At 33.7% G+C, this 20,260-nt stretch overlaps 1 protein-coding gene and 61 non-coding genes across 64 annotated transcripts; 36 read left to right on the forward strand and 26 right to left on the reverse strand.

The window, feature by feature from the left end:
- Positions 1–1,216: 1,216 nt before the first annotated feature.
- 21ur-7907 lies at positions 1,217–1,237 on the reverse strand. Its single transcript, NR_060132.1, has one exon.
- An 824-nt stretch (positions 1,238–2,061) lies between these two features.
- 21ur-12278 lies at positions 2,062–2,082 on the reverse strand. The gene has a single exon (NR_060133.1).
- On the reverse strand, positions 2,065–2,085 carry 21ur-1027. The gene has a single exon (NR_060134.1).
- A 618-nt stretch (positions 2,086–2,703) lies between these two features.
- 21ur-2513 lies at positions 2,704–2,724 on the forward strand. The gene has a single exon (NR_060135.1).
- Positions 2,725–2,732: 8 nt separating this feature from the next.
- On the forward strand, positions 2,733–2,753 carry 21ur-12311. Its single transcript, NR_060136.1, has one exon.
- A 239-nt stretch (positions 2,754–2,992) lies between these two features.
- On the forward strand, positions 2,993–3,013 carry 21ur-10517. Its single transcript, NR_060137.1, has one exon.
- Positions 3,014–3,361: 348 nt separating this feature from the next.
- 21ur-15486 lies at positions 3,362–3,382 on the forward strand. Its single transcript, NR_060138.1, has one exon.
- A 361-nt stretch (positions 3,383–3,743) lies between these two features.
- 21ur-7501 lies at positions 3,744–3,764 on the forward strand. Its single transcript, NR_060139.1, has one exon.
- Positions 3,765–3,957: 193 nt separating this feature from the next.
- dmd-6 (DM domain-containing protein) lies at positions 3,958–11,316 on the forward strand (the record flags this gene model as incomplete). Of its 3 annotated transcripts, NM_001383245.2 has the most annotated exons (6): positions 3,958–4,065; positions 6,806–7,028; positions 7,083–7,212; positions 9,372–9,445; positions 9,864–10,097; positions 10,217–11,316. In NM_001383245.2, 5 exons carry the CDS (start codon positions 6,810–6,812, stop codon positions 10,970–10,972), a joined length of 1,413 nt encoding a protein of 470 aa, NP_001370045.1. The 3 variants fall into 3 exon arrangements, with proteins under 3 accessions (NP_001370045.1, NP_001255816.1, NP_001255817.1); NM_001268887.3 differs by lacking the exons at positions 3,958–4,065; positions 6,806–7,028; positions 7,083–7,212 and having other exon boundaries at positions 9,419–9,445; positions 10,217–10,972; NM_001268888.3 differs by lacking the exons at positions 3,958–4,065; positions 6,806–7,028; positions 7,083–7,212; positions 9,372–9,445 and having other exon boundaries at positions 9,894–10,097; positions 10,217–10,972.
- On the forward strand, positions 4,419–4,439 carry 21ur-5782. The gene has a single exon (NR_060140.1).
- Positions 4,525–4,545, forward strand: 21ur-8883. Its single transcript, NR_060141.1, has one exon.
- Positions 4,711–4,731, forward strand: 21ur-14927. Its single transcript, NR_060142.1, has one exon.
- On the reverse strand, positions 5,362–5,382 carry 21ur-4363. The gene has a single exon (NR_060143.1).
- On the forward strand, positions 5,489–5,509 carry 21ur-9380. The gene has a single exon (NR_060144.1).
- On the reverse strand, positions 5,603–5,623 carry 21ur-7056. The gene has a single exon (NR_060145.1).
- 21ur-15353 lies at positions 5,606–5,626 on the reverse strand. The gene has a single exon (NR_060146.1).
- Positions 5,731–5,751, reverse strand: 21ur-9910. The gene has a single exon (NR_060147.1).
- Positions 6,489–6,509, forward strand: 21ur-8115. The gene has a single exon (NR_060148.1).
- On the reverse strand, positions 6,553–6,573 carry 21ur-6869. The gene has a single exon (NR_060149.1).
- On the forward strand, positions 6,767–6,787 carry 21ur-6044. Its single transcript, NR_060150.1, has one exon.
- On the forward strand, positions 7,537–7,557 carry 21ur-5138. The gene has a single exon (NR_060151.1).
- Positions 8,879–8,935, reverse strand: F13G11.144. Its single transcript, NR_060152.1, has one exon. It is a non-coding gene; the product is annotated as an Unclassified non-coding RNA F13G11.144 (non-coding RNA).
- Positions 11,317–11,574: 258 nt separating the features above from the next.
- On the forward strand, positions 11,575–11,595 carry 21ur-3690. Its single transcript, NR_060153.1, has one exon.
- A 393-nt stretch (positions 11,596–11,988) lies between these two features.
- Positions 11,989–12,009, forward strand: 21ur-5342. The gene has a single exon (NR_060154.1).
- A 179-nt stretch (positions 12,010–12,188) lies between these two features.
- 21ur-3888 lies at positions 12,189–12,209 on the reverse strand. Its single transcript, NR_060155.1, has one exon.
- A 93-nt stretch (positions 12,210–12,302) lies between these two features.
- 21ur-241 lies at positions 12,303–12,323 on the reverse strand. The gene has a single exon (NR_060156.1).
- A 250-nt stretch (positions 12,324–12,573) lies between these two features.
- On the forward strand, positions 12,574–12,594 carry 21ur-9267. Its single transcript, NR_060157.1, has one exon.
- A 181-nt stretch (positions 12,595–12,775) lies between these two features.
- Positions 12,776–12,796, reverse strand: 21ur-4058. The gene has a single exon (NR_060158.1).
- A 132-nt stretch (positions 12,797–12,928) lies between these two features.
- Positions 12,929–12,949, forward strand: 21ur-10264. The gene has a single exon (NR_060159.1).
- Positions 12,930–12,950, forward strand: 21ur-13244. Its single transcript, NR_060160.1, has one exon.
- A 55-nt stretch (positions 12,951–13,005) lies between these two features.
- 21ur-12479 lies at positions 13,006–13,026 on the forward strand. Its single transcript, NR_060161.1, has one exon.
- Positions 13,009–13,029, forward strand: 21ur-2334. Its single transcript, NR_060162.1, has one exon.
- Positions 13,030–13,206: 177 nt separating this feature from the next.
- 21ur-1707 lies at positions 13,207–13,227 on the forward strand. The gene has a single exon (NR_060163.1).
- Positions 13,228–13,537: 310 nt separating this feature from the next.
- 21ur-4080 lies at positions 13,538–13,558 on the forward strand. The gene has a single exon (NR_060164.1).
- A 316-nt stretch (positions 13,559–13,874) lies between these two features.
- 21ur-11703 lies at positions 13,875–13,895 on the reverse strand. Its single transcript, NR_060165.1, has one exon.
- Positions 13,896–14,422: 527 nt separating this feature from the next.
- 21ur-4040 lies at positions 14,423–14,443 on the forward strand. The gene has a single exon (NR_060166.1).
- A 497-nt stretch (positions 14,444–14,940) lies between these two features.
- Positions 14,941–14,961, reverse strand: 21ur-14116. Its single transcript, NR_060167.1, has one exon.
- On the reverse strand, positions 14,942–14,962 carry 21ur-5489. The gene has a single exon (NR_060168.1).
- Positions 14,963–15,100: 138 nt separating this feature from the next.
- 21ur-13075 lies at positions 15,101–15,121 on the forward strand. The gene has a single exon (NR_060169.1).
- 21ur-5607 lies at positions 15,105–15,125 on the forward strand. The gene has a single exon (NR_060170.1).
- Positions 15,126–15,467: 342 nt separating this feature from the next.
- Positions 15,468–15,488, forward strand: 21ur-4923. The gene has a single exon (NR_060171.1).
- Positions 15,489–15,515: 27 nt separating this feature from the next.
- Positions 15,516–15,536, reverse strand: 21ur-3418. Its single transcript, NR_060172.1, has one exon.
- Positions 15,537–15,656: 120 nt separating this feature from the next.
- On the reverse strand, positions 15,657–15,677 carry 21ur-10301. The gene has a single exon (NR_060173.1).
- Positions 15,678–15,691: 14 nt separating this feature from the next.
- Positions 15,692–15,712, forward strand: 21ur-9799. Its single transcript, NR_060174.1, has one exon.
- On the forward strand, positions 15,693–15,713 carry 21ur-5391. Its single transcript, NR_060175.1, has one exon.
- A 6-nt stretch (positions 15,714–15,719) lies between these two features.
- Positions 15,720–15,740, reverse strand: 21ur-7590. Its single transcript, NR_060176.1, has one exon.
- A 384-nt stretch (positions 15,741–16,124) lies between these two features.
- Positions 16,125–16,145, forward strand: 21ur-14811. The gene has a single exon (NR_060177.1).
- Positions 16,146–16,387: 242 nt separating this feature from the next.
- 21ur-7669 lies at positions 16,388–16,408 on the forward strand. Its single transcript, NR_060178.1, has one exon.
- Positions 16,409–16,623: 215 nt separating this feature from the next.
- Positions 16,624–16,644, forward strand: 21ur-3040. The gene has a single exon (NR_060179.1).
- Positions 16,645–16,897: 253 nt separating this feature from the next.
- Positions 16,898–16,918, forward strand: 21ur-183. Its single transcript, NR_060180.1, has one exon.
- A 636-nt stretch (positions 16,919–17,554) lies between these two features.
- Positions 17,555–17,575, reverse strand: 21ur-2913. The gene has a single exon (NR_060181.1).
- Positions 17,576–17,637: 62 nt separating this feature from the next.
- Positions 17,638–17,658, reverse strand: 21ur-8875. Its single transcript, NR_060182.1, has one exon.
- Positions 17,659–17,724: 66 nt separating this feature from the next.
- On the reverse strand, positions 17,725–17,745 carry 21ur-11790. The gene has a single exon (NR_060183.1).
- 21ur-2412 lies at positions 17,726–17,746 on the reverse strand. The gene has a single exon (NR_060184.1).
- An 887-nt stretch (positions 17,747–18,633) lies between these two features.
- On the forward strand, positions 18,634–18,654 carry 21ur-3270. Its single transcript, NR_060185.1, has one exon.
- A 55-nt stretch (positions 18,655–18,709) lies between these two features.
- On the reverse strand, positions 18,710–18,730 carry 21ur-10307. Its single transcript, NR_060186.1, has one exon.
- A 67-nt stretch (positions 18,731–18,797) lies between these two features.
- Positions 18,798–18,818, forward strand: 21ur-8568. Its single transcript, NR_060187.1, has one exon.
- 21ur-1434 lies at positions 18,803–18,823 on the reverse strand. The gene has a single exon (NR_060188.1).
- Positions 18,824–18,896: 73 nt separating this feature from the next.
- 21ur-7139 lies at positions 18,897–18,917 on the reverse strand. The gene has a single exon (NR_060189.1).
- Positions 18,918–19,214: 297 nt separating this feature from the next.
- Positions 19,215–19,235, forward strand: 21ur-10832. The gene has a single exon (NR_060190.1).
- On the forward strand, positions 19,218–19,238 carry 21ur-3540. Its single transcript, NR_060191.1, has one exon.
- A 968-nt stretch (positions 19,239–20,206) lies between these two features.
- Positions 20,207–20,227, reverse strand: 21ur-3967. Its single transcript, NR_060192.1, has one exon.
- Between the last annotated feature and the right edge of the window lie 33 nt (positions 20,228–20,260).

The raw sequence follows: 20,260 nt of genomic DNA on the forward strand, positions 1-20,260 counted from the left end.
CGATATCACACGAAAAGAAATTGGAAGAAATTTGATCCGATCAATCATCAATGCAAAGTGGGGAAACTTTTCGTTGCAAGACACAAACTGATAGGTGAATTGAGAGAGAGAGAGAGAGAGAGAATGAGTGTTGTACAAATGTTTTGTGGGGTGAAAAAGAAAAAGAGGAGACTTTAAACTTTTGATCTTTGAGAAAATAAAAATGTTGGCGGGAGAAACAGTTTATCTTAGTTGTTCTCACGTGGCAAATGGCCGATCTGATCATTGAGAAATCGTCGTCATTTCAATTGAAAATTATTGTTGCCTCGTTTCGAATAAACAAGTTGTTTGTGTGTGTTTCATGGATAAACCATCACCTCAGCGTGTTTCAATGTCTCATACATTTTTCATGATGTCCTTTTCGTCTTTTTTCTCTTTCCTATTCTGCAAAAAACTTGTGTGTGTATTGTTGTTGTGTGTCGTCATGTCAAATAGATCAAAAGATCAAGTGTTTCTCTATGTGTAAAACTTGAATCAAACGTCACGTACGCCAATGCCAGCTGTAATGTCGACGAAAAATCATAATGTGATAAGAGGGAAAAAAGTTTCTTTTGTACTTTTCGTGTCAGGATTCTACTGTAGATATTGTAGGAGACTCCATTAATTTAGATTATCATTTCCAATTCCTGAGTTTCCAATTTAAAATGCGTCTGTGGCGAAGTAGGATGTAGTCTCCAGTCATTTTTGCTCAAGCCCCCTGAGGCCAACTCTCAATTTTTTACCTCTATTTCATTATCCCTATCAGCTGTACCACACAAAGAAAATTAAACAAAAGTGATAAAACCTGTCTTCTTCAACAACCCCCGCTGTTAATAGCAATTGATCTGATTTTGATAATTTAATCCGCGTCCAAATGAATTAAGAAAACTTGATAACGGTGTCTAGCGCTAGGCTTTGAACATTTTTTATATTTCGTGGAAACCTGCACGTAATTCAATTAGACTTTTCAAAAGTGTGTCTTGAACTCTGACGGAGATCAAAATATTAGAAAATTGCAAAAGTGCGTAATAAATCTGCCGATTCAAGGAAAAAGTGTGTGCTTGCGATATTGCAAGCACACAACACAGCCACACAGGTGCAGATTTTATATCGAGTTCAAAAGATTATAGTTGCAAATGGAGCTAGCTTTTGGTAATGCGAAGAATAACTTGAAACTAGAATGTATGTTTTGCTAGAGAAGTTCCAAAAAAACACATCATTAGAAAAATCAAAATGCCAAAAACTTTTGTCACTTTCCTGAAACAGTAAATAGTTTCAAAATTTTTTTTTTCGAATAGAAAGCTAAACTGACGCCATTTTGGCGCAGGCGGTTGTAAGCTGCACATCTGTTATTTTGCTCTCAAGTTTGATCTCGCATTCACCATTTTTAATTGAATCCAAAAATCCAAAAATCAAAATATGAAGAGGGGGCGGGGCCGTAGTCGTGATATGTTAAAAGTCCTACGTATAATTAATTCGCAGAACTAGAAGTGTAGGCTCCAATATACTTTTAAAAGCCGCTTGCCCACCCTCCAAAGAACATTTACAATGTTGTCTCCTCTGGCTGACTAACAAAAATACAGTTTGGAGAAAGATCAAACTCCGCCCCCATCCCGCCGCCATATCATCCCTTAGTATGTATGGGTCTGTCAATGACAACGAGTATTTATAAAATTGAGAATTCAAAAGATCACGTTTTCATCCATTATATGTTTGTCGTCTGCTGATCTTCGATTTATCGCATTATCAAACGTTGATCATTTCACCATTTCATTCAACGATTTCCAGTTGGGGGAAACCCTTAGGCTCCGCCCACAAATTGATGGCACATGTCGGTTCTCTTTATCTCTTCATTCGGTAGCATAAGAGGCGAGGATTTCGAACTTTTAATCTCGTAACTTCAGATACTGATGTTTCAGTTATATGTGTTTGAAGTTCAGTTTTCTCGATAATTTCCACCTGCTTTACTTATTTCCGCACTATGATTGGAGACTACAATGTTCTGTGAATTCTTAGAAAACTTGATATTTGATTTTAAAGTGTTTTCTGCCGACGTATAACTCAATACTGAAAAATTTTGCAACAAAATTTTTTTTGTGATAATTTTGAAACAGTAATTTTTTTTCAATTTTTTTTTTCAAATTCTATAAAAATATTTCTCGCAGTTGTTTTTCATTCTATTTCGTTCCAATCAAAAAATTCTGCGATCTCTTGTTCAACATCGTTTTCTCTGATCATAATCTCAACACAAGCAGCTTTTCCTCCATGTATTTTTCGAGATGTGACGCCTTTACAGGGAGGGCGTTTGATCTCTACAAAAGCGTGAGCTACTTAGTGGGGCCAGAAAAGTGCAATTTACTTGCATAAGAGTAACAACAAAAATCATAGCGACCCCCCGCCTGCCCGGCTGTATCTCGATCACGGATCTTTTGAGTAACATCAGTTCCAATTGAATATCCGTAATTTCCGTAGTATCCGTAGTATCCGTAGGCCGTAGTTTGTAGCAGTAACAATTTTCTGGATAGAAGTTTAAGAAGTAAATCTTAAAACTTGAAATCAAGAAATAAAAATTAATAGTTTAACTTTCGAAGTTTGAATGTCAAAATTTAAAAATTTTTAAAATTTGGAAATTTTTTTCACTGTTTCAAAAATTCCATGAAAATTCCTCGCCGTTTCAAGTGTTAGTAGTAGTTCTGAAAGATCCCAATGAACATTCTGTGACTCGATATCTCCACCTCCAGCAGCAGAATCCGTTCAAATGTGGGATTTCTGCATTTACCGTGTTTTTCTTATCTAACTCGGCGGATCTAACCTTTATTCACACGTACATTCAAGAATTCAGTATTTGTAGTAAGTGTAGTTGGTGAGAAATTAACTGAAAAATTAACGAAATCCGATCTTATTTTAAGTTTTCCAAAAAAAAAAATTACTGTTTTAAAATTTATTATAAGGAAACGGTGATTTTTTCGACAATTTTTCAATCCAATTTATTTCCAATTTATTTAACTGTTCTGAATCTTAATATAAACCATGTCGCTGGAAAATATAACAATTTTATGTGCAGTTGCAATAACTAAAATTTCCAAAAAAATTTGTTTTCCGCATTTTTCTAAGTTCAAGCTTGATTTCTCATTAATGGTCGCATCTTGTTCCTGTTACAGCCAGAAACCTAAACTTTTTTCACAATTTGTTACCTGTTTGGAATGTTAATATAAATTTCGCTAAAATATATATTTAAATCTGTTGAACTGCCGTTCCCGCCAAAATTGACCAATTTTAACTTTTCGGAAAAAAAATACTGTTTCAAAATTGCATGTTCCTAATTTCAACTTTCATTTCTCAATAACTTCGGTTCTTTTTTTTCCTGTTACAGTCAAGAAACTTCCCAAAAAATCCCTCAAGATATTCATCTCCCGTGCTTCGGCCTCTTTCTACCTTGAAACTCCTACATACGCCCTTAATACGAACTGTGTCTAGTTTAATACACTCGTTATTCCCTTCCATTGCATTTCCTCATCTTCACTTCATTCTGGATCGTTTTTGATTGGGATCTGAAGCTGCGTGGAAACTGGCTTTTTCGATGAAAACGTGATCGAATTTCTGCATTAAGAATCACTGATTAAAATTTTCAATTTACAGGTTCTAATTGTACTCTTTTTTTTTTGGAAATTTTTTTCACTGTTTCAAAAATGTTTCTTCTAAACTTTTCAACAAAACCTCACTGATTAAACTTCGTCCAACATTTTCCGACAGTTTTCTCTCCATATATACTTTTAATCTTTCGGTTCCCTCTGCGCACGTGAAAAATAATCGTATTAAACAGATTTCGTATGCAAAACTTTTCCATAATTTTTTCAAAAATCACAATTTTGGCTTCTCTCTTTCCAATTTACTATACAATTTCTCCGCAAATTTTTAAAGAAATTCCTCTTTTTTCAGACTTCATCTCACTTTCATTGCCAAATCATCAAAAAGAAGCCATTTTTGGTTGGAGCTCGTGTGGCTCAACAATCAAAAAAAAATATTATTTTGTGGAGCTGGTCATTGGTAAGTTCGTGTTTTTTTTGTTGCAAACATATTTAGCCACTTGAGGTGTCTAGGAAAACCGGTGAAGATGTTTGTATAATGTTAGTCGGAAGCACAAAATTAGTGCAAATGACGTGGCGGAGGAAACGGAAAAAATTCAAAATTTTGGACTTTGGAAAAAATTAACTGTTTCAAAACATTTTGAAATTTACACAGAGAGCATTGTTTTTTTTTATAAACAAAACTTAAGTTTGAAAATTGCAATAATTTTCGTCGCTTCTTGTAGCTTGGCTGACAACCACAAAGTTTTGGTTTCAAAAATATTTTACTGTTTCAAAAAGTTCTGAAATTCACAAATAAATGTTTGTTTTTGCTATGATATCGCCCTGTATTGGTCCCAATAAACTAAACTATTCTGATTAAAAAATTTTCAACTGTTTCAAAATTTTGAAAAAAGTTCCATTTTTTTTAAGTGTTTGCTCTATTCTTTCTTTAAAAGTTTCACCTTATTGTACATTTTGTAGACACATTTTGTAGACTACAAAGGCTACGTGTTTGCCAGTTCTTTCACTTTTTGCCGTGTCACTTGTTAGTCATTTCTTACAAGAAATGGGAACTTTTCTGTTTCACAATGTCTTTTTCTTTTAAAAAAGTTTGAGCTTCAGCTGAAAAGAAGCTGAAAATTTTTGTTCCTGCTTCAAAGAGAAAAACACTGAAACTTTGAGCTTTTTGTTGTCAATTTACTCGGCGATCTTTAAAGAGACGAAGAAAAAGAAGAAATGTTTTGTCTGGCGGTTGTGTTCTCTGTTTTTGCGGGTCCCCCAACTCCAGTTTTTTGATCACTTATTTTTCCTATTTTTTTGAATCATTTTTCTTGACTTTTTCTAGATTTTTCTTCTCTGGAAAAGTCACAGAATGATGATGATAAAGTTTGTGATCAAAAACACACTTTTCGACCTCTTCAGTCATTCAACCCGGTTAGTGGGAGGAGGTGGAGAGTAGGTCAAATATTTGCACACCCCGCCTAAACTTTGTACCGCCCAATTTTATGTTCATTTTCTGTGTGCCGTGTGTAGTAGAGGAGGAGCAACAAAGAACCGAACTTACGGAACTTTGTACCTATGGAATTGATGTGTTTTGTATTAATTTCTATATTTTTTAAATTCTGTCGAAAGCACTTTGAACTTTGTGAACTTTTCATATTTTTATTTTGAAACAGTAATTTTTTTCTTCAAAATTTGAAATTTCAAAAATTCGAATTCAAAATTTTAATAAGATTTTAAAAATCTACATAAATATTTTTTGTTGAAAAATGATGAACCTACTTCGTTGGTAATAGCAAAAAAAAAAGAGTCCACAACATTTTTAATGCATATTTTGAAACAGTGAAAAATTTCACTGTTTTTAAATTTTTACGTATACATAACCGCAACATAATTTTTGATTTGTATTTCTTATTAGGAGTAAATTGTTATTTTTAGTCAGTAATCAAATTCATATGCCAAATTTCACAAAATTTACAGTGAAAGTGTTATTAAATTTCAAAATTTGAAACCGTAATTTTCCTGTCGTTCTACAAGTAGTATGCCTCTACTTTGAAATAATCAAACATTTTCCGTGAAACAGTAACTTTTTTTCGATTTTTAAAATTTTTGCAAATCCTTTACTGATGTGAGTTTTTTTATTACTAATAGAATCACATAAATATTACAGTTCCAGTTTTAAAACTCTTAAACATTTTCTGTGAAACAGTAAATTTTCATTAAGAATTCCAATTTTCAAAAATCATCTACAGTAACCTAGTTATCTCCATCTAAACGCTTATTTCCTTGTCTGAAAATGTCTTAATTTACTTCCTCTAGATATTTTCTACTTATTTTGCACAACCATCCTCTCATTTCCGTGTTCTGCTTCTTCTGTTTTGTGCTCCGTTCGCCTGGTCATCTATTTCTCTCTGTGTGTGTTCTAGATCACAATTTGTGTTGTGTTCTCCAGTGTCTCTGCTGCTTCGCGTTAGCATGTTTTTCACCCAATTTTTGAGCTTTTCGAGCCCAGACTAGTAGACCCCGAGTGATCTTCGAACACCCCCCTGTGTGTGTGTGTTCCCCGCATATGTGATTATTGAACCACTAGGGACTGGAAAAATAGGAACGAGGAAGCTGGAACACACACCCATCGAGTGTGTTTTTTTTCGAATGGGAAAAAAAAAAGAAATTACATATTTTTTTCTCTTACTCTCTTGTAGGTCCCTTTGTAACTTCCGCTTTGACCCTTGGAGCTCCTCCTCCATTTTTGTCACTATTCCTGATCAGTCTTCATGATTTTAGGTTAGCTAAGGTTAAGCTCTTGTGGATTACTGTAGTACTCTTGGAATATATATGTCTTGAAGAAAAATTACTGTTTCATTATTTTCACAAGTTTATACAGTGATCATGTTGCATCAATTTGCTGTGTGCATCTAGCAGAATTACTGTGAATCATTAAATTCAGTAAGACAATTAGATTTTTTTCGAAATTTCGGGAGCTTCATTATGTAAATCATAACTAGCCAACGAATATTCAAGTTTTGAAACACTAATTTTTAAAATTTATTGAAATTTTTTAATATTTCAATTTTCTGTTTCTAGAGGTCTGTTTTTTACACATATTTTAAACTTAAAAAATTAAAAGAATTCCTGTTTCACGCTGTTCGTAAGAAGTCTTACTTTGAAAAATCTTTTGCTCTCCTTCCGTACATATCTCAAATTCCCAATTCTTTCAGTAAAATGAGCCCACACATCATCGCTACTGTAACCATCGACGACGAGCATCATCATCATCATCACCGCAGCAACGAGAACTACTCTCCATCATCCCAAGACATGGACTCCCCAAAGCCAAAGGGACGCATCCTTTACTGCCGAAAGTGCGAAGGACACGGCGAGAAGGTGATCCTCAAGAATCACTCACCACAGTGCCCATATATTCTGTGCAATTGCAAATCGGTAAGTTCTAGAAGAGTCTGGGAGCTATTTTGTTTTCAAATTTTCAAATTTTAGTGCGAGAAGCTAAACTACAAGCGCCTGAAGTCGTTCAACAAGAGAAATAAGGAAAAGATCGAGTTGGCAGCAGCTCTGAATGCAAAGAGACATGCTCCAGAATCCGGATCCAGTGTTGACGATGAAGAAGGTGAGCTTTTCCCTGATCTCTGTCTCCTACTCCTTCACTATCAAATTAGAATCCATATAGTACCCATAGATCTCTGATTTCTCAGTTGTGTTTTGGCGCTTACTCCCTAGTTCCCCCACAAATATGCATAACTTCCGTCTAGATTTCCACAAAAATGTACTCGGTTGTTTTGTTCGTTTCTCGTACGCGATCGAAAATCTCTGTATGACTAACAACGTAGACAGCAGAACCACTGAAAGATCAAGTGTTATTTCAAAACTATTTTGGAGTTTGCGATGATGTTTCATATTTGTTAGATATTTTGGAAAGGACATGATCTTTTGATTTCAAGAGTTTACTACAAAATTCGATCCCATGACATTCACTTTTCAAAAACAAAGCAACTATTTGCCCAACTTTTGCAAAAAAGTAGACTGTAGGTACCGGTACTAGACTAATCTTTTGATAGTGTTATCAGTTTTTTTCCTTTATACCATTACAAAAATCACCTGATTCTTGCGCTTTCTGATCGTTCCAGTGTAATTCGTCGCACTTTTGGAACGCCGCAATAACAAAATTCTATATTCAGAACAAGTGTTCTTAGATCGCTGAAAATTCTATTTCCTAGTTCCATCCCTCGAATCTACGAATCTTGTTTTCGTCGTCTTGATATATACAAAAATGTGTGTCCTGATCGACTCGAACCCTCCACTGACCTTTTTGTTTTGCTCATTCGCCATCTACTTGTTTTTAGTACATTCCAGCAACTCTTTCTCCTCCTCCCCCCCCCCCTTTCATCCCTTCTCTTCGGTCGCTTCAGGACCTTGCACTCTTTCTCATTGCGTCTGCACACTCTCATCACATCTGTACTATTTCTCGTTTGCCCTGTCTGATTTTCGCAACTACTAGTCTACTCGGTTCTCATCGTCCTCTCGTTTTTCCACGTTTTTTCACATTTTAAGGCACACACACACACACAGAGAGGATGACGAAAAGGCGCTCACATTTTCAGTACACAATCACTTTTCTGTGTATGTGTTTGTGTGCCCAGCCTCCCGAGGACGACTGTCTCTTCTGTTATTCGCGAATATTTCAGGCATTTCGTCTAGTCTTCATTTTCATTTTTATGTATTATAATTTCGGTTCTGTCTTCAAAAAATTGAGCTAAACTCCTTGGAACGTCTTCCGTTTTGAGTTTTAGCTCCCTGGTTTGATCCCTTATGCAGCCCGTCTACGATCTTTTTGCATTTGATTATACGTAATTATTTTCTCTCTCTCTCTCCTTTTCATTTTTCACAATTTTCCCACTCAATTTATCTGTCTACAAAGTTATGCTTTGGTGTCTCAATGACTCACGACGGTTGGCACATATCTCGTGTCAGTTCAAAATAATAGCAATTATCATTTGAATATCCGCTGACCGATGGTTAGATTGAGCACGTATGCGCGTATGCTGGCCAAACAGAAATAGAAATTCCAAGTATGTGTCTGGAGCCGCCGGCTCGACTGTAAACAGATTTCCGTCACTTTTCTTGTTCTCAATTTTCGATGTCTACATATAAATGAATAGAGATTAGAAATCATCAAAATGGCGTTGACGTAGGCAAATGGTGAATCACATTAGCTCACATTACGTATGATCCCTGTGTTTTGGTGTGCTGCTCTTTCATATACATTTTTTTTCATTTCTCTCTCTCTCTCTCTCTCTCTCTCTCTCTCTCTCTCTCTCTCTCTCTCTTTTCTAATAGGACTGAATCAGTGGGAGTAAGTGTACACAGACTATGAAAAAATAATGTAAAAAAGGTGAGCAACACACCAGTCGCACCAAATAGTGAAGGATTTAAAGATCACCGAATTTCTATTCGCGTCTCTTTCTTCTTCCTCTCTCTCTCTCAACATGTTTCGTCTCCCATTTCACTCCGTCGTAAGCCGGCGGCATTATCCAGTGCGAGACTCCTTTCCCAAGTACGGAACCCTTGTGTCCCTCTACTGATCTTTATCCGGCACCTAGTACCTGTCCTATATACCCACACTCGGGGCCCCCCGAGAGAAAGAAAGATGCATTCGATTTTCTATTGTTTCTCATTCTGCAGTGAAACGCGAAACACTTTCCATTTTCTTCTTTTCCAACACATACACACACACAATATGTTCCAATTCAATATTTCGAAACTTTTCAGGCTTCTCCCGCCGTTCCTCATTCTGCTCAAAAACTTCAACACCAGACATGGACTCGGAGACGAGAACCTCATCGGTAAGTATTCTCCACCTAAACTAGACTCTTGTTTTGCACTTCATATGTGTAAGGCATCTGTCAATAGCTAGCTGGCTTTCTTTCTCTGAAATCGCGGTTTCTTAGGAAAATATTCTAGTCTGCTCATAGCTCTCACGCGCACCTTGACCTAACAGCTGCATGAGAAGAAGACGTCGACGACAGAACCAGTGAGAGAGGGAAAATTCTGATCTTATGGTTTTTAATCTGCTCCTGCTCCAAAGCATGCGCTCTCTCTCTCTCTCTCTCTCTTCGCACGCTGCTCTGGCTCCCTCCTCACGCAGCGGCGCTCACATTTTGTCAGAATAGGCGGAGCAGGTGCGCGAGCCCTGTTATTACTTTATCTTCTCATACTCTTGAGCTCATTTCCAATCTCATGCTCAACTATATTCCATTTCAGACGACTCCTATCACTCGTTCCAACTCCACAATGCCCACAGCTAATGGTCTTGAAGGACGAAGTGGCTCACTTGGGCACATGACAGTCATGTCCTATGATATTTGGAAGGCCAAGTGTGCATCAGAGAGAAAGAGGCTTGAAGAGGAGAGACTCACAAAGCCTGAACTATTCACCCGATCTCCATCACCTGGCCCAATGAGGAAGCGTGCTCACACATTTGTTGCTCCGCCAACGGTTAGTTGTCTAGTTTTCTAGAGAGTTCTAGAGAGTGATCTATGGTTCTGGCGAGCCGTCGACATCACCCTTTTCTAGCCTAATTGTGATTCATCATTTCTCATACATGTATTTTTCAGATTCACACGCCAGACATCCCGGTTGTCGCCGCAAAGAAGATGTCACTTGATGAGAAGGTGAAGGGCAAATTCATCACACTTCCGACGATTCCTGCGATGAGAATTTTTGTGAACGAGGAGGATGAAGATGTGAAGCCAGTGACACAAATGCAATTGGCTCAGCCGATCGCTTTAACTCCATCACCACAAATGTCACTGGCCTCCACACTTGCTCAGATTCCAATGTCTACTCCGGTTTGTATGCCTTCAATGATCACGCCGACGTCTTTCCTGGACATTCCATCGACCTCGAGTCCAATGCTGCCATTCCAAATCTCCACGACGACTTCTCCGATGCTTCAGCGTCAGACACCAATCTTGACACCACAGATGTCTCCATTCAAACCAGTCGGAGTCGCTACTCCACAGCCACCTGCGCTAAGCAACTTGTCTGCTGGACAGGAGCTATCCTCATTCATCCTTCATTCCGTCGTACTTCAAGCTCAACAAGCACAACAGAAGACTGCACAACAGTTGATCCCGACTTCTATGCCATCAGAGTTGGAATCAACACTTTCTCTTCTCCGCTTGCAACAATCATCGTTGGGTGATTTGATCAAGCTCAGTGGAATCCAACTTCCAACTCTTCCAACCACTCAGCCAATGCTCACACCTCAAATGCCAACACTTCCGATGATGCAGAAAGCGTTGCCGACTGTTTTGCCAGGATCCTTCCAGCCCTTCCTTCAACCCACACTCTTTACCAACCCGGTCTAAGTCAAAGAATCTTCTAGAATTCCACCAAAAAAACCCCCGATCATAATACGATTCGCTCTACTCCGTTCATCTCTTTACTCATCGTCTAGTCCTTTCACACCCCAATTCCTGCACCTACGGTGTTTTTTTGCCATCTTTTCATACTTTTTACTATCTCTTCGCTTTTACCCATTTCCAGTTCCTCTCTCTCTCTTTTGCTCTCAGGCTATATGTGATATTCACATTTTTCTCCGTTTCACCTCTTTCCCCCGTTGTACATCCCTCTCCCACAACAACACCGTCTCATTTAATTAAATAATAATATTATTTTCTTGCAATCTTCAAAATAAAAGAAATCAGAAATCAAAGAAAAATGTTTGTGTGTTTTGAATTTGAATCATACATAATCAGATCAGAAAAGAAAATTTCAGATGAAATCAGAAAGGAAGTGTTAAGCAGACTAGAAAAGGTGTCAGAGATGGATTAGAAGTCAGATTTTATAATTTTGGAGTGATGGGATTAAGCAGAGACTATACTATTTTCGAGATGTCTCGTACACCAAAAAAAAAGTTTTCACTGTTTCATCGAATTTTTATAAAATGTATCTTATTTTCGGGTTTTGATAACTGATTCGCATCCTGCAACAAATGTTTCACAACGTTGAAAAATAAGTGTAAAGGCACAGATTTTCAAAGCCTAAATTTGCGTCGAATTGTGGATTTTATGCAAAAGATTCGAAAAGAGAACGTTCGGCCAATTTCAACTGATTTACATTTCCAGAGAATTGTCTCTGCGGAATCGTACGAATAATAAGAATTCTCTAGTAAGAATTGCTCAAATATATTTTATTGATCAGCTTAATTATTATCGCCATGAAACACTATGCCCCAAAATGGTCAGCAATTTCTAACTTAGCACAACTCCTGTTTTCCTTTTCTGTTTCTTTACTGAAAATTAGTTTCGCGAATATTTTAGATTTTTTTTTTCACGACTGTTTCAGAATTTCCATTTAATGCGTAACCACCGAGTTGAAATACTGAATATGAGTATGACGGTAGTTTTCATAGATTTACATCCATTTTTTGGAAAAAAAAAGTATTTCTGACTTATTAGGCTTCTTGATATAAACGATTTAAAAATAGTTTTTTTTTCATTACAATTGAACTCCCCAAGTATTATTTTTTCCCCATCTTAGGATCACCTGAAATTTAACACCAGAATTTTGATCATTCATCCAGAATTTAAGTTTATTTTTCCAACAAGTGTCTTAAATATTACTGCACGATTTATTAAAAAAAAGAAAAATTACTTTTTTTTCATCAAACAGTTTTACTTGTGTATATATTTTATATCATTTATAACTGCACTCGAAACAAGTATATGATATGTTAAATTTTTTTATTGGGCAGTTGAAACATGATGGACGATTTTTTTTCAACTTTTTGAAAATTTTGAATATAATCTTCTATTATTTCATGCAATTTTGAATATTTTGATCAAATATCTTTTTAAATTGATTGATGATTTTCAAATAACATTTCCTTGAAGAAACAAATATTTGCTAAGTTTTTTTTTGCTGTTTCATTTTCTTCATAATAATATTCTCAAAATCCTTGGTATAGTTCATTTTTCTTGGTAGACTTTAGAAGAAATAGATGCTTTGACAAATGTTTCGCAACTTTCAAAAAAGTGCTCTAGATCGTGGAAAATTAACCACACAAAAAATCAGTTTTAGGGGGAAATGCTGAAAATTTGGAATTTCTTGAAAGCATTGAATTGAGAATGAAAATGTAAAAATCTCGAAGTAGAATGTTCGGAATTTTTTGTTCAGTTATGTAGTGCCTATTGTTTATTGTTTTCTTGAGCGACTATAATTCCAACCTGAAACATGAAGTGTAACTTTTCTAGTTTAAATTTTGAACTTAGCTTATAGACTTTCAAAACAATCATAAATTGATTTACTTTACTCTTTTTTAATTGATGATCGTAAATTTGTTCGATTTTTTGGTCACTGTTTCAGATTTTCCACTTATGTTGTAACCGTTGAGTTGAGCTACTGGGTGAATCCGACAACTTCTTTTGATTTTTTTTCTGAGAAACTATTATTGCGAAAAGTTTTTCCCTTTATTTTTTAATTTCAAGGTAAAATTTTATTTTTAGTTTGGTTTTTGTAGTTGATGTTCAGAAAATCGAAAAATGTTAAATTTGCTTGTTCATAGTTTCTATTAATACTGAGTCCAAAATACAAACTTCAATCAAATCCTTTTTTTGTCACTGAATATTCAAAAAAAAAGTTATATAGTTCAACTTCCGGTTGAAAAAACCAAAAGATCAGGAAGTTGAAGAGCAGGCACAAAAAGGATCACAGATCATAACTAAAATTGGAAACTGATAACATTTTGAGCTAATCCGCTCTATTCAGCCACATATGCCGGGGATAAACCACAGCTAATGATGGAAATTATTTTAGAAAATAACGGTTTCAAATTATATTTATTGAGAAACAAGAATTTTCTATAAAATATAATAAAATATTTCACTGTTTCATGGTGTTCATGAGTAAGTTATAAACTTTTGCAATATCAATAGATTGTTTTTATTAGTCAAAAAATAACTATCACTTGTTTCACATGTTCGTTAAGAGAAATAAGCCTTTCACTCACACTTTTCATGTTGAACAACGAAATGTTTGGAAACTGTTTTTTTTTCAAGAAACCAGTTTCAACTCTTATTTATTGAAAGAAGGATTTAAAAAACTATCAAAAATTTCAATTTTACCGTTTTGTGCTTTTTGCTAACAAAATTATATACTGTTTCGTAAATTTGAAAAGTAAGTGATGAGACATTGCGATTTTGATTTTATTGAGAAAAATGTTCAAACATTAGAATTTCCGACAACCCCTGTGTTGCCCTGTTCATGGTTGTTTGAGAAATTAGCAATATATTGGTGAGAAAATTCTTGTGAATTTTAAATCATAGTACTGAAACTAGAAAAGTTTTTTAATGCCAATTGACCTTATTAAATGAATCTTGTTTAATCACTATGTAACCGAAATAGATCATTTTTTGGAAAAAAAGTATCATAGTTCACAGATTAGTACTAAAAAAGGTGTAAATGATCGCGAACTAATTCACTATATTCATAGCTGGATTATCTAAATAGCGCTTCTGGCTACTTTTTTGAGTCGAAAAAATGTACTGAGGGATATTTTAAGGGATTTTCAAAAAAGCATTTTTAAATACGCAAAAAAAGAAAATAAAAATAAAAAACATATATCTAATTAAACATAGGCGCGTAAATGCCTACCACCTGCCTAGAGCTCGCACACGAATATTTTTCATTAATACAGACATCTCGAATCCCCATTTTCAAGTGTCAAATGAAAAATCCAGATTTCAACTTATTGAAACGATAAAAAATTTTCCTGTTTCACCCCTTCCTCATAAAAACGAGTGTCTATAATTTTTCGTTCTGGTTCCTCCAATGCCATAAAAATAAAGAAATATACAAAACTTTTCAAAAAAACTCAACTAATTGTATTGCAACTCAATAAAACGGTGTTTGCTAACAATTTTTCAAAAAAACATGATCGTGTAAAAATGCCACAGTTTCACTATTTTGCAGTTCCTTTGTCAATGAAATGTTTCCATAGACTTTATCAATTTATTTCTCTGAAAAAAAGAAAGATAAAAGCAAGTACAGACTAGAATCCAGTTTGAGCCGAATCAGTAGAACAAACTAGAGAATATTCTGGGAATTGAATTGTTGTGTTCAGCTGCCATAAAATACGCCAAAGATTATTAGTACCAAATGTGCACTACGTTTGATAACAATGTATTTTTAGAATATGTTTTGATCTTATGGGCTCTCATTAAAGGTGACCAATTATTTGTCGGATTATTCTTTTAATTTTATAATAAAAATTACAATAAACGCAGAAGTATAGGAATGCCAAAAAAAACAAACAAAATATTCAAGTAGTATTTTTCAACCATCTACTAACGTTAAAACTATCGAAATAAAACACTGCCGGATATATGCAAAACCTGAAACACGAAACACTGTGTCGGAAATCTCTGTCAAAAAATATGTGAGAAAAAATTTGCTGTTTCGCAACTTTTATAAAACAATTATTAATTTTATGTGGCTTACTCTCACTCAAGTTCAGACGGTAATAATTAACAGATTAATTAGAAAACCGTACAAGCTTCATTGAATTTTTTTTGTTTTGATATTTATGTTCTGATCAATCATGAATCAGCACAACAATCAGAAAAACAGAAAATTGAATCACAGAGCACATTTAAAGCCGACCACAAATCAGAAATCTTTCAGACATTACTCACTATGCACTACTATTTGTATGTTTTGCAGATTTTTTTTAAATTGCATGGGTGAAAGTCAATGGAGCTCAACAAACTGTCAGAATTAGCCTATTTTGTGAAACCTATAAAATTATATTATTCAACTGTTTCAGCACACTTTTATAAATAGTGCCGAGTCTAAAATTAGCAGTGTAACATTTCACCGCATACATTTCAACCGAAAAATAAGGTAAATATGTTTTTCTGCTGGAAAAATCTATTAAAAATTATAATTATTGTCAAAATTTAACAACATATCAAAACAGAAAGTTTTTTTTTTACTTTCGTAATTTCACAAAAAATAATTTAATTGACATTTCCCAAAATTTGACTGTTTCACAATTCCAATTTAATCTCATAAATGTCTAAATGTTATTCGCGATCTTCTTTATGGTATTTTAGAAAAAGCTGTCAAAGTGATACATTAACATTTAAGCACTTTGGAGGAGTTTAACAATTTACTGAAATTGCAATTTTTACCAAAGGGTAACAAATACGACTTTCGTAACTAACCCGGCATGTATCGTGTGCTTAATTTCGAAATTTTCAAATATTTACAGTTTCAGATAATTATTTTCATTAGTACTGTTCAATTTTTTTAAAATTATATATTTTGAAAATATACAAAAAATCGATTTTCCCCGAAGAAATACGAACAAAAATGTAAAAAGCGGATCTCATCGAAAATCGGAATCTGAACTCTTCTCCAATTTTCTTTTTCAAATCGGAAAAAAAAGAAACAAGAAGTGGAGAAGAAATGTCAGCTTCAAAATAGTCGATAAAATCTATTGGGTCTCCCAAATTCCGGTGCGTTTTCGAAACTAGTGCAATTCGAAAATTATTCGGGCATTCACAATAGATTATTTGGAGAATAGGGGATATACATCCAGGGAATAAATTGGAATTTAGGGAATTTCCTAAAAAAATTAATGAAAAAAAACAACGTAGAAAATGAGGGAAAAAGTTAAAACAAAAAGAGAAATCCGTAGCTATTTGAGCTTATAACTCGTTACTGATAGTTCTACAGTTTCAAAATATTTTTAAAAGAGCTAACCAACAGTATTTAATCACTAGAATCGCCATTATTTTTAAGCCACAAATATTTTTGACTGGGACATGATTTTTTCACAAAAGGTTACCATTCAATTTTCAACCACTCGTTTATGCGAAAATGCTATTTTCCAAGTTTGTGTGTATTCAATAAACAGTTTCAATTGTCTTTTTTATGTGTAACCTCAGTTTTACGAAAAAAAAAATTGTCTGTTTCATTTTTTCTATGGTAAAAATTTATTTTTGGAAGAAAATGTTAAGATTACATTAGCGATTCAGGAACAATTCCCATAGAAAAAATTCTAATGCATTACAGAATGATAAATATTCCATATTTTTCATATAACACAAATTTTTTTGACATTCAATGGAAATTGGTTGGCATTTGAGTAAATTCAAAAAAAAATTAAATTTGTTTTAATATTTAGAATGAAACCAGAAAACAAAAGCTGTTTGCTACCATTCTACAGAAAATATTTTTGAAAATTGTTTCATCTGGTGTTTATGTAGAGCTCAGTTCAAGTGCATTGTTTAAACAGCAATATGAACGATGGAAAGTTTTGGACATATTGAACAATAGATGTACTGTAAACCGGGTAAAAAATCCTAATATTACTTTGGAAAAAATCCAGCAATTAGAATACTACAAGACATATAAATAGGTTTCTAAATCCAACTCAGAAAAAAACTTTGAATAGCCACGAGAGGCCACATGCTGCACCAGAAAATGAAATGGTGTAGAACTTCAGAAAATTAATGTACAGTTATTTTTATTTATTTCCGATAAATGTGTTCATGTTACTGGAATTAGCATCATAACAAAATGTTCCCGGAAATTTTAATTTAATTTTTTTTTCTTTGTGGTTTACACCATTATTATATCTTGAGAGTTAATCTCAATTTTTTTCAAATGTATTTTATAATATTTTTAGTTTAAATTACAATCATAGAAAGAAAAATAAGCAACGTTTGATACAAATATCTGGTAATGTAGCGTAAACACCAAAGAGTTCAGAAAAATTTGTGCCCCATACAAACGGAAGGAAGGTGTGGAAGCATGCAGAGCTAGAAAAATTAAAAACTAAACTTGAAAAATAATGCTTGTTTAAAAACCTGCGAATAAAAATAGTAGATTTGATAAGCCGGTAAATTATATTGTGAATTGTTTTCAACGAGCCATATAACAACTTAAGTTGAACACATCAGTTAATGGCACAGTACTTGTATCAAAATACTTGTGTAATCAATGAAACGGTATAATTATGTTTTATCTGGAAAATACTTTTTGAAGATTGAAAATTGTTCTTAAATGAAGAATGTATGAAGATTTCATAAAACGGGTTGAATTTTTACAATTAATCTTGATTTCCGGAAGGTGCATTAAATTCTATTTTAACCACCAGCTTTATCAGATAAGTGAAACAGTCAGAAAATTTTTAAATCTACTAAAAACCAAAAAATTGAGCCGCCAGCTATTTTTCAAAACTCTGCATTACACTAATTCCTCTATTTTCCAAAAAAAAAAACAAATCATTGTTTTTGTTGTACGTACAGTCTAGGATAATCTACAGTACTCTTCTGGAAATGTTTTTACAAAAATTTCCAAAATTTCCACAATTGTGCGACCCCATTGTGTTCGCCAAGTTTTGTGATTTTCCATAATTATTATTTCAATGGAATCAACGAGTAAGTACATTCTGCGTTTTTTTAGTTAGTTTGTAGTGATGAAGGTCCTGCTTTTACCATTTTAGTGTGGCTCAACCGAATTGATTTAAAATTTGATAATTTGATTTCACTTAAAAAATATAGGGCTTGCAAAGGTTTTTCAATTGTCTTTTTTTTTTGAGTTTTGATTTCACGAATTCAAAAATAGTGTCAAAGTATTGTATCAAGAAAAAGTATATAATAAATGTCAAAACCGAAATTGAAAAACCTCAGTAACATCTCAAAAAGAGGCACCGAATTTCTCAGAATTCGGATTTTTTAGGCATTCAGTCAAATTTTGTCATGGTTTTATTGAATAAAAAATAGAAATCAAGTGGTGTCGATTGAATTTGTAAAAAACAGTCTTGAAGCGATTGGACACTTTGAATTTACAGTGTCAAAATGCTGATTGTGAGAAATATGAAAACTCAATTTGAATAACATTAAAAACAAAATTAGAATTCCCTAAAGCAATGGAAATAAAAATGGCCGTAAGATTTGGTTTAAAAAACCGGATATGTTTCACAACTGGCATGAATATGCCATTTGATCAATCATATTGCTCAGTTGTTTTAATTTTGGATTGAAATTTTTTATTTAACCTGATAATGCAATTTTTCTCTTCAATGCAGCTGAAAAAAAATCTGTTAGCAATGGTAACCAATGGTAAGAATGATTTATCGATTTCAAAACAATGTGAAACAGAAATATTTTAGAGAATATTTGATCGAATTTGAAGGTATCCTAAGCCTACTGAGTGGTAGTTTTTTTGGGCAAGCGTTAATTAACAATGAGAAATAGTAGAATAAATTGCAAGTTGTTGAAAGTTGATATTTGGTTGAGCAAACTAACCAAAAAAAATTTAATTAGATTTTTCTCGGTGATTTGAAAAAGTATATAACTAATTAGGTTTTAAATCTAGGATGCTGGTTTCAGGATCAGTTAGTTTTTTTTCTTATTTAAAATTTAAAAACTCTTCTGTAAAATATTTTTGAATAGTAACCCAAACTATAGCATTTTCAAAGATATAAGATATAAGATGAAAAAGATACAAAAACTGTAGAAATTGTTTGACATAGTTTGAAGAAAAAAAAATTGTGCTATTTCACAACGTTTATATGAAACAGGTGTATTTTCTCATTGTCAATAACTTGCCTTGTTCGAATGAGTATCTTTAGAAATGAACGTTAACGCAGTAAATCTGTGTAAAATTTTGAGTTGTAAGCAAAACGTATGAATTATAGCTCGATTGAACCTTTAGATTATTTATTTTCCAGAACGTTTTTACCTACTGTAATTTTTTGTGGCGTTTTCAAAAAATGATTCTTTGGCTCCAAACCACGCTAAATTCTTCTGGACCGGAACAAAACTTTCTGCAATCTTCTTGGAGATAAAAACCAAAAACATTTTCCGTTAAAAAATTTATTAAAAACATCGTCACTTGTCAATTGAACTCTCATATTTTTCAGATTGTCACGTTTGCAAATTTCAATATTTCTATTGGGTGCAAAGTACGCAAAGATCAAAATCGAAAACTTTGCGTGCACGTTATGCAAACTTTTTGAGCAGTTCGGGAGAAAATTGGCGAAAGGGGAAGCCCATCTGAAAATCAAAGAATCAATTGTGTTGAAAAGAGCAAAGATTGTTCCGAGTAAAAATTAAATATACTCTTTTAAATTTGGATTGGAGAGGCCGAAATGTGTCGGTAAATATTAGGGAGAACAATATATTCGGGTGGTGCTGACGCGGCGAATGTAACGAAATTTTGCTAGGAATAGCAGTGATTGGGAAGTCTGACAAGCACCCGACATCTACCTAGTTTTCAAACCCGATAGATGTCGGCCGCTGCAACTATGAAACATTTGGTATTGTATTTTTCTAATTTGAAGTCAAAAAATGTTGACCGCACAGTTTATTTTAATGAACTTGTCATTTTCAAATAATAGAAAAAAAAACGTTTTTAGAAGAAAATAATGATTCAACATTTTTTAAAACTATTACATTATTCGAAAAAAAATGTCGAAGTGAAATATTAGGTTTAAACATGTTTTCAAATTACTGGGGTCATTTTGTTTTTGCTTTGTTTGATATTTCATTTAAGTGGTAAATCGAAATCTATTTAAATATTTAAATTAAAGTGAAACTGCATCAATCCCAATATTATGCTTTCAAATAAAATTTTGATAACAA

This window comes from Caenorhabditis elegans, chromosome IV, assembly GCF_000002985.6.
Source record: "Caenorhabditis elegans chromosome IV".
Lineage (NCBI taxonomy): Eukaryota > Metazoa > Nematoda > Chromadorea > Rhabditida > Rhabditidae > Caenorhabditis > Caenorhabditis elegans.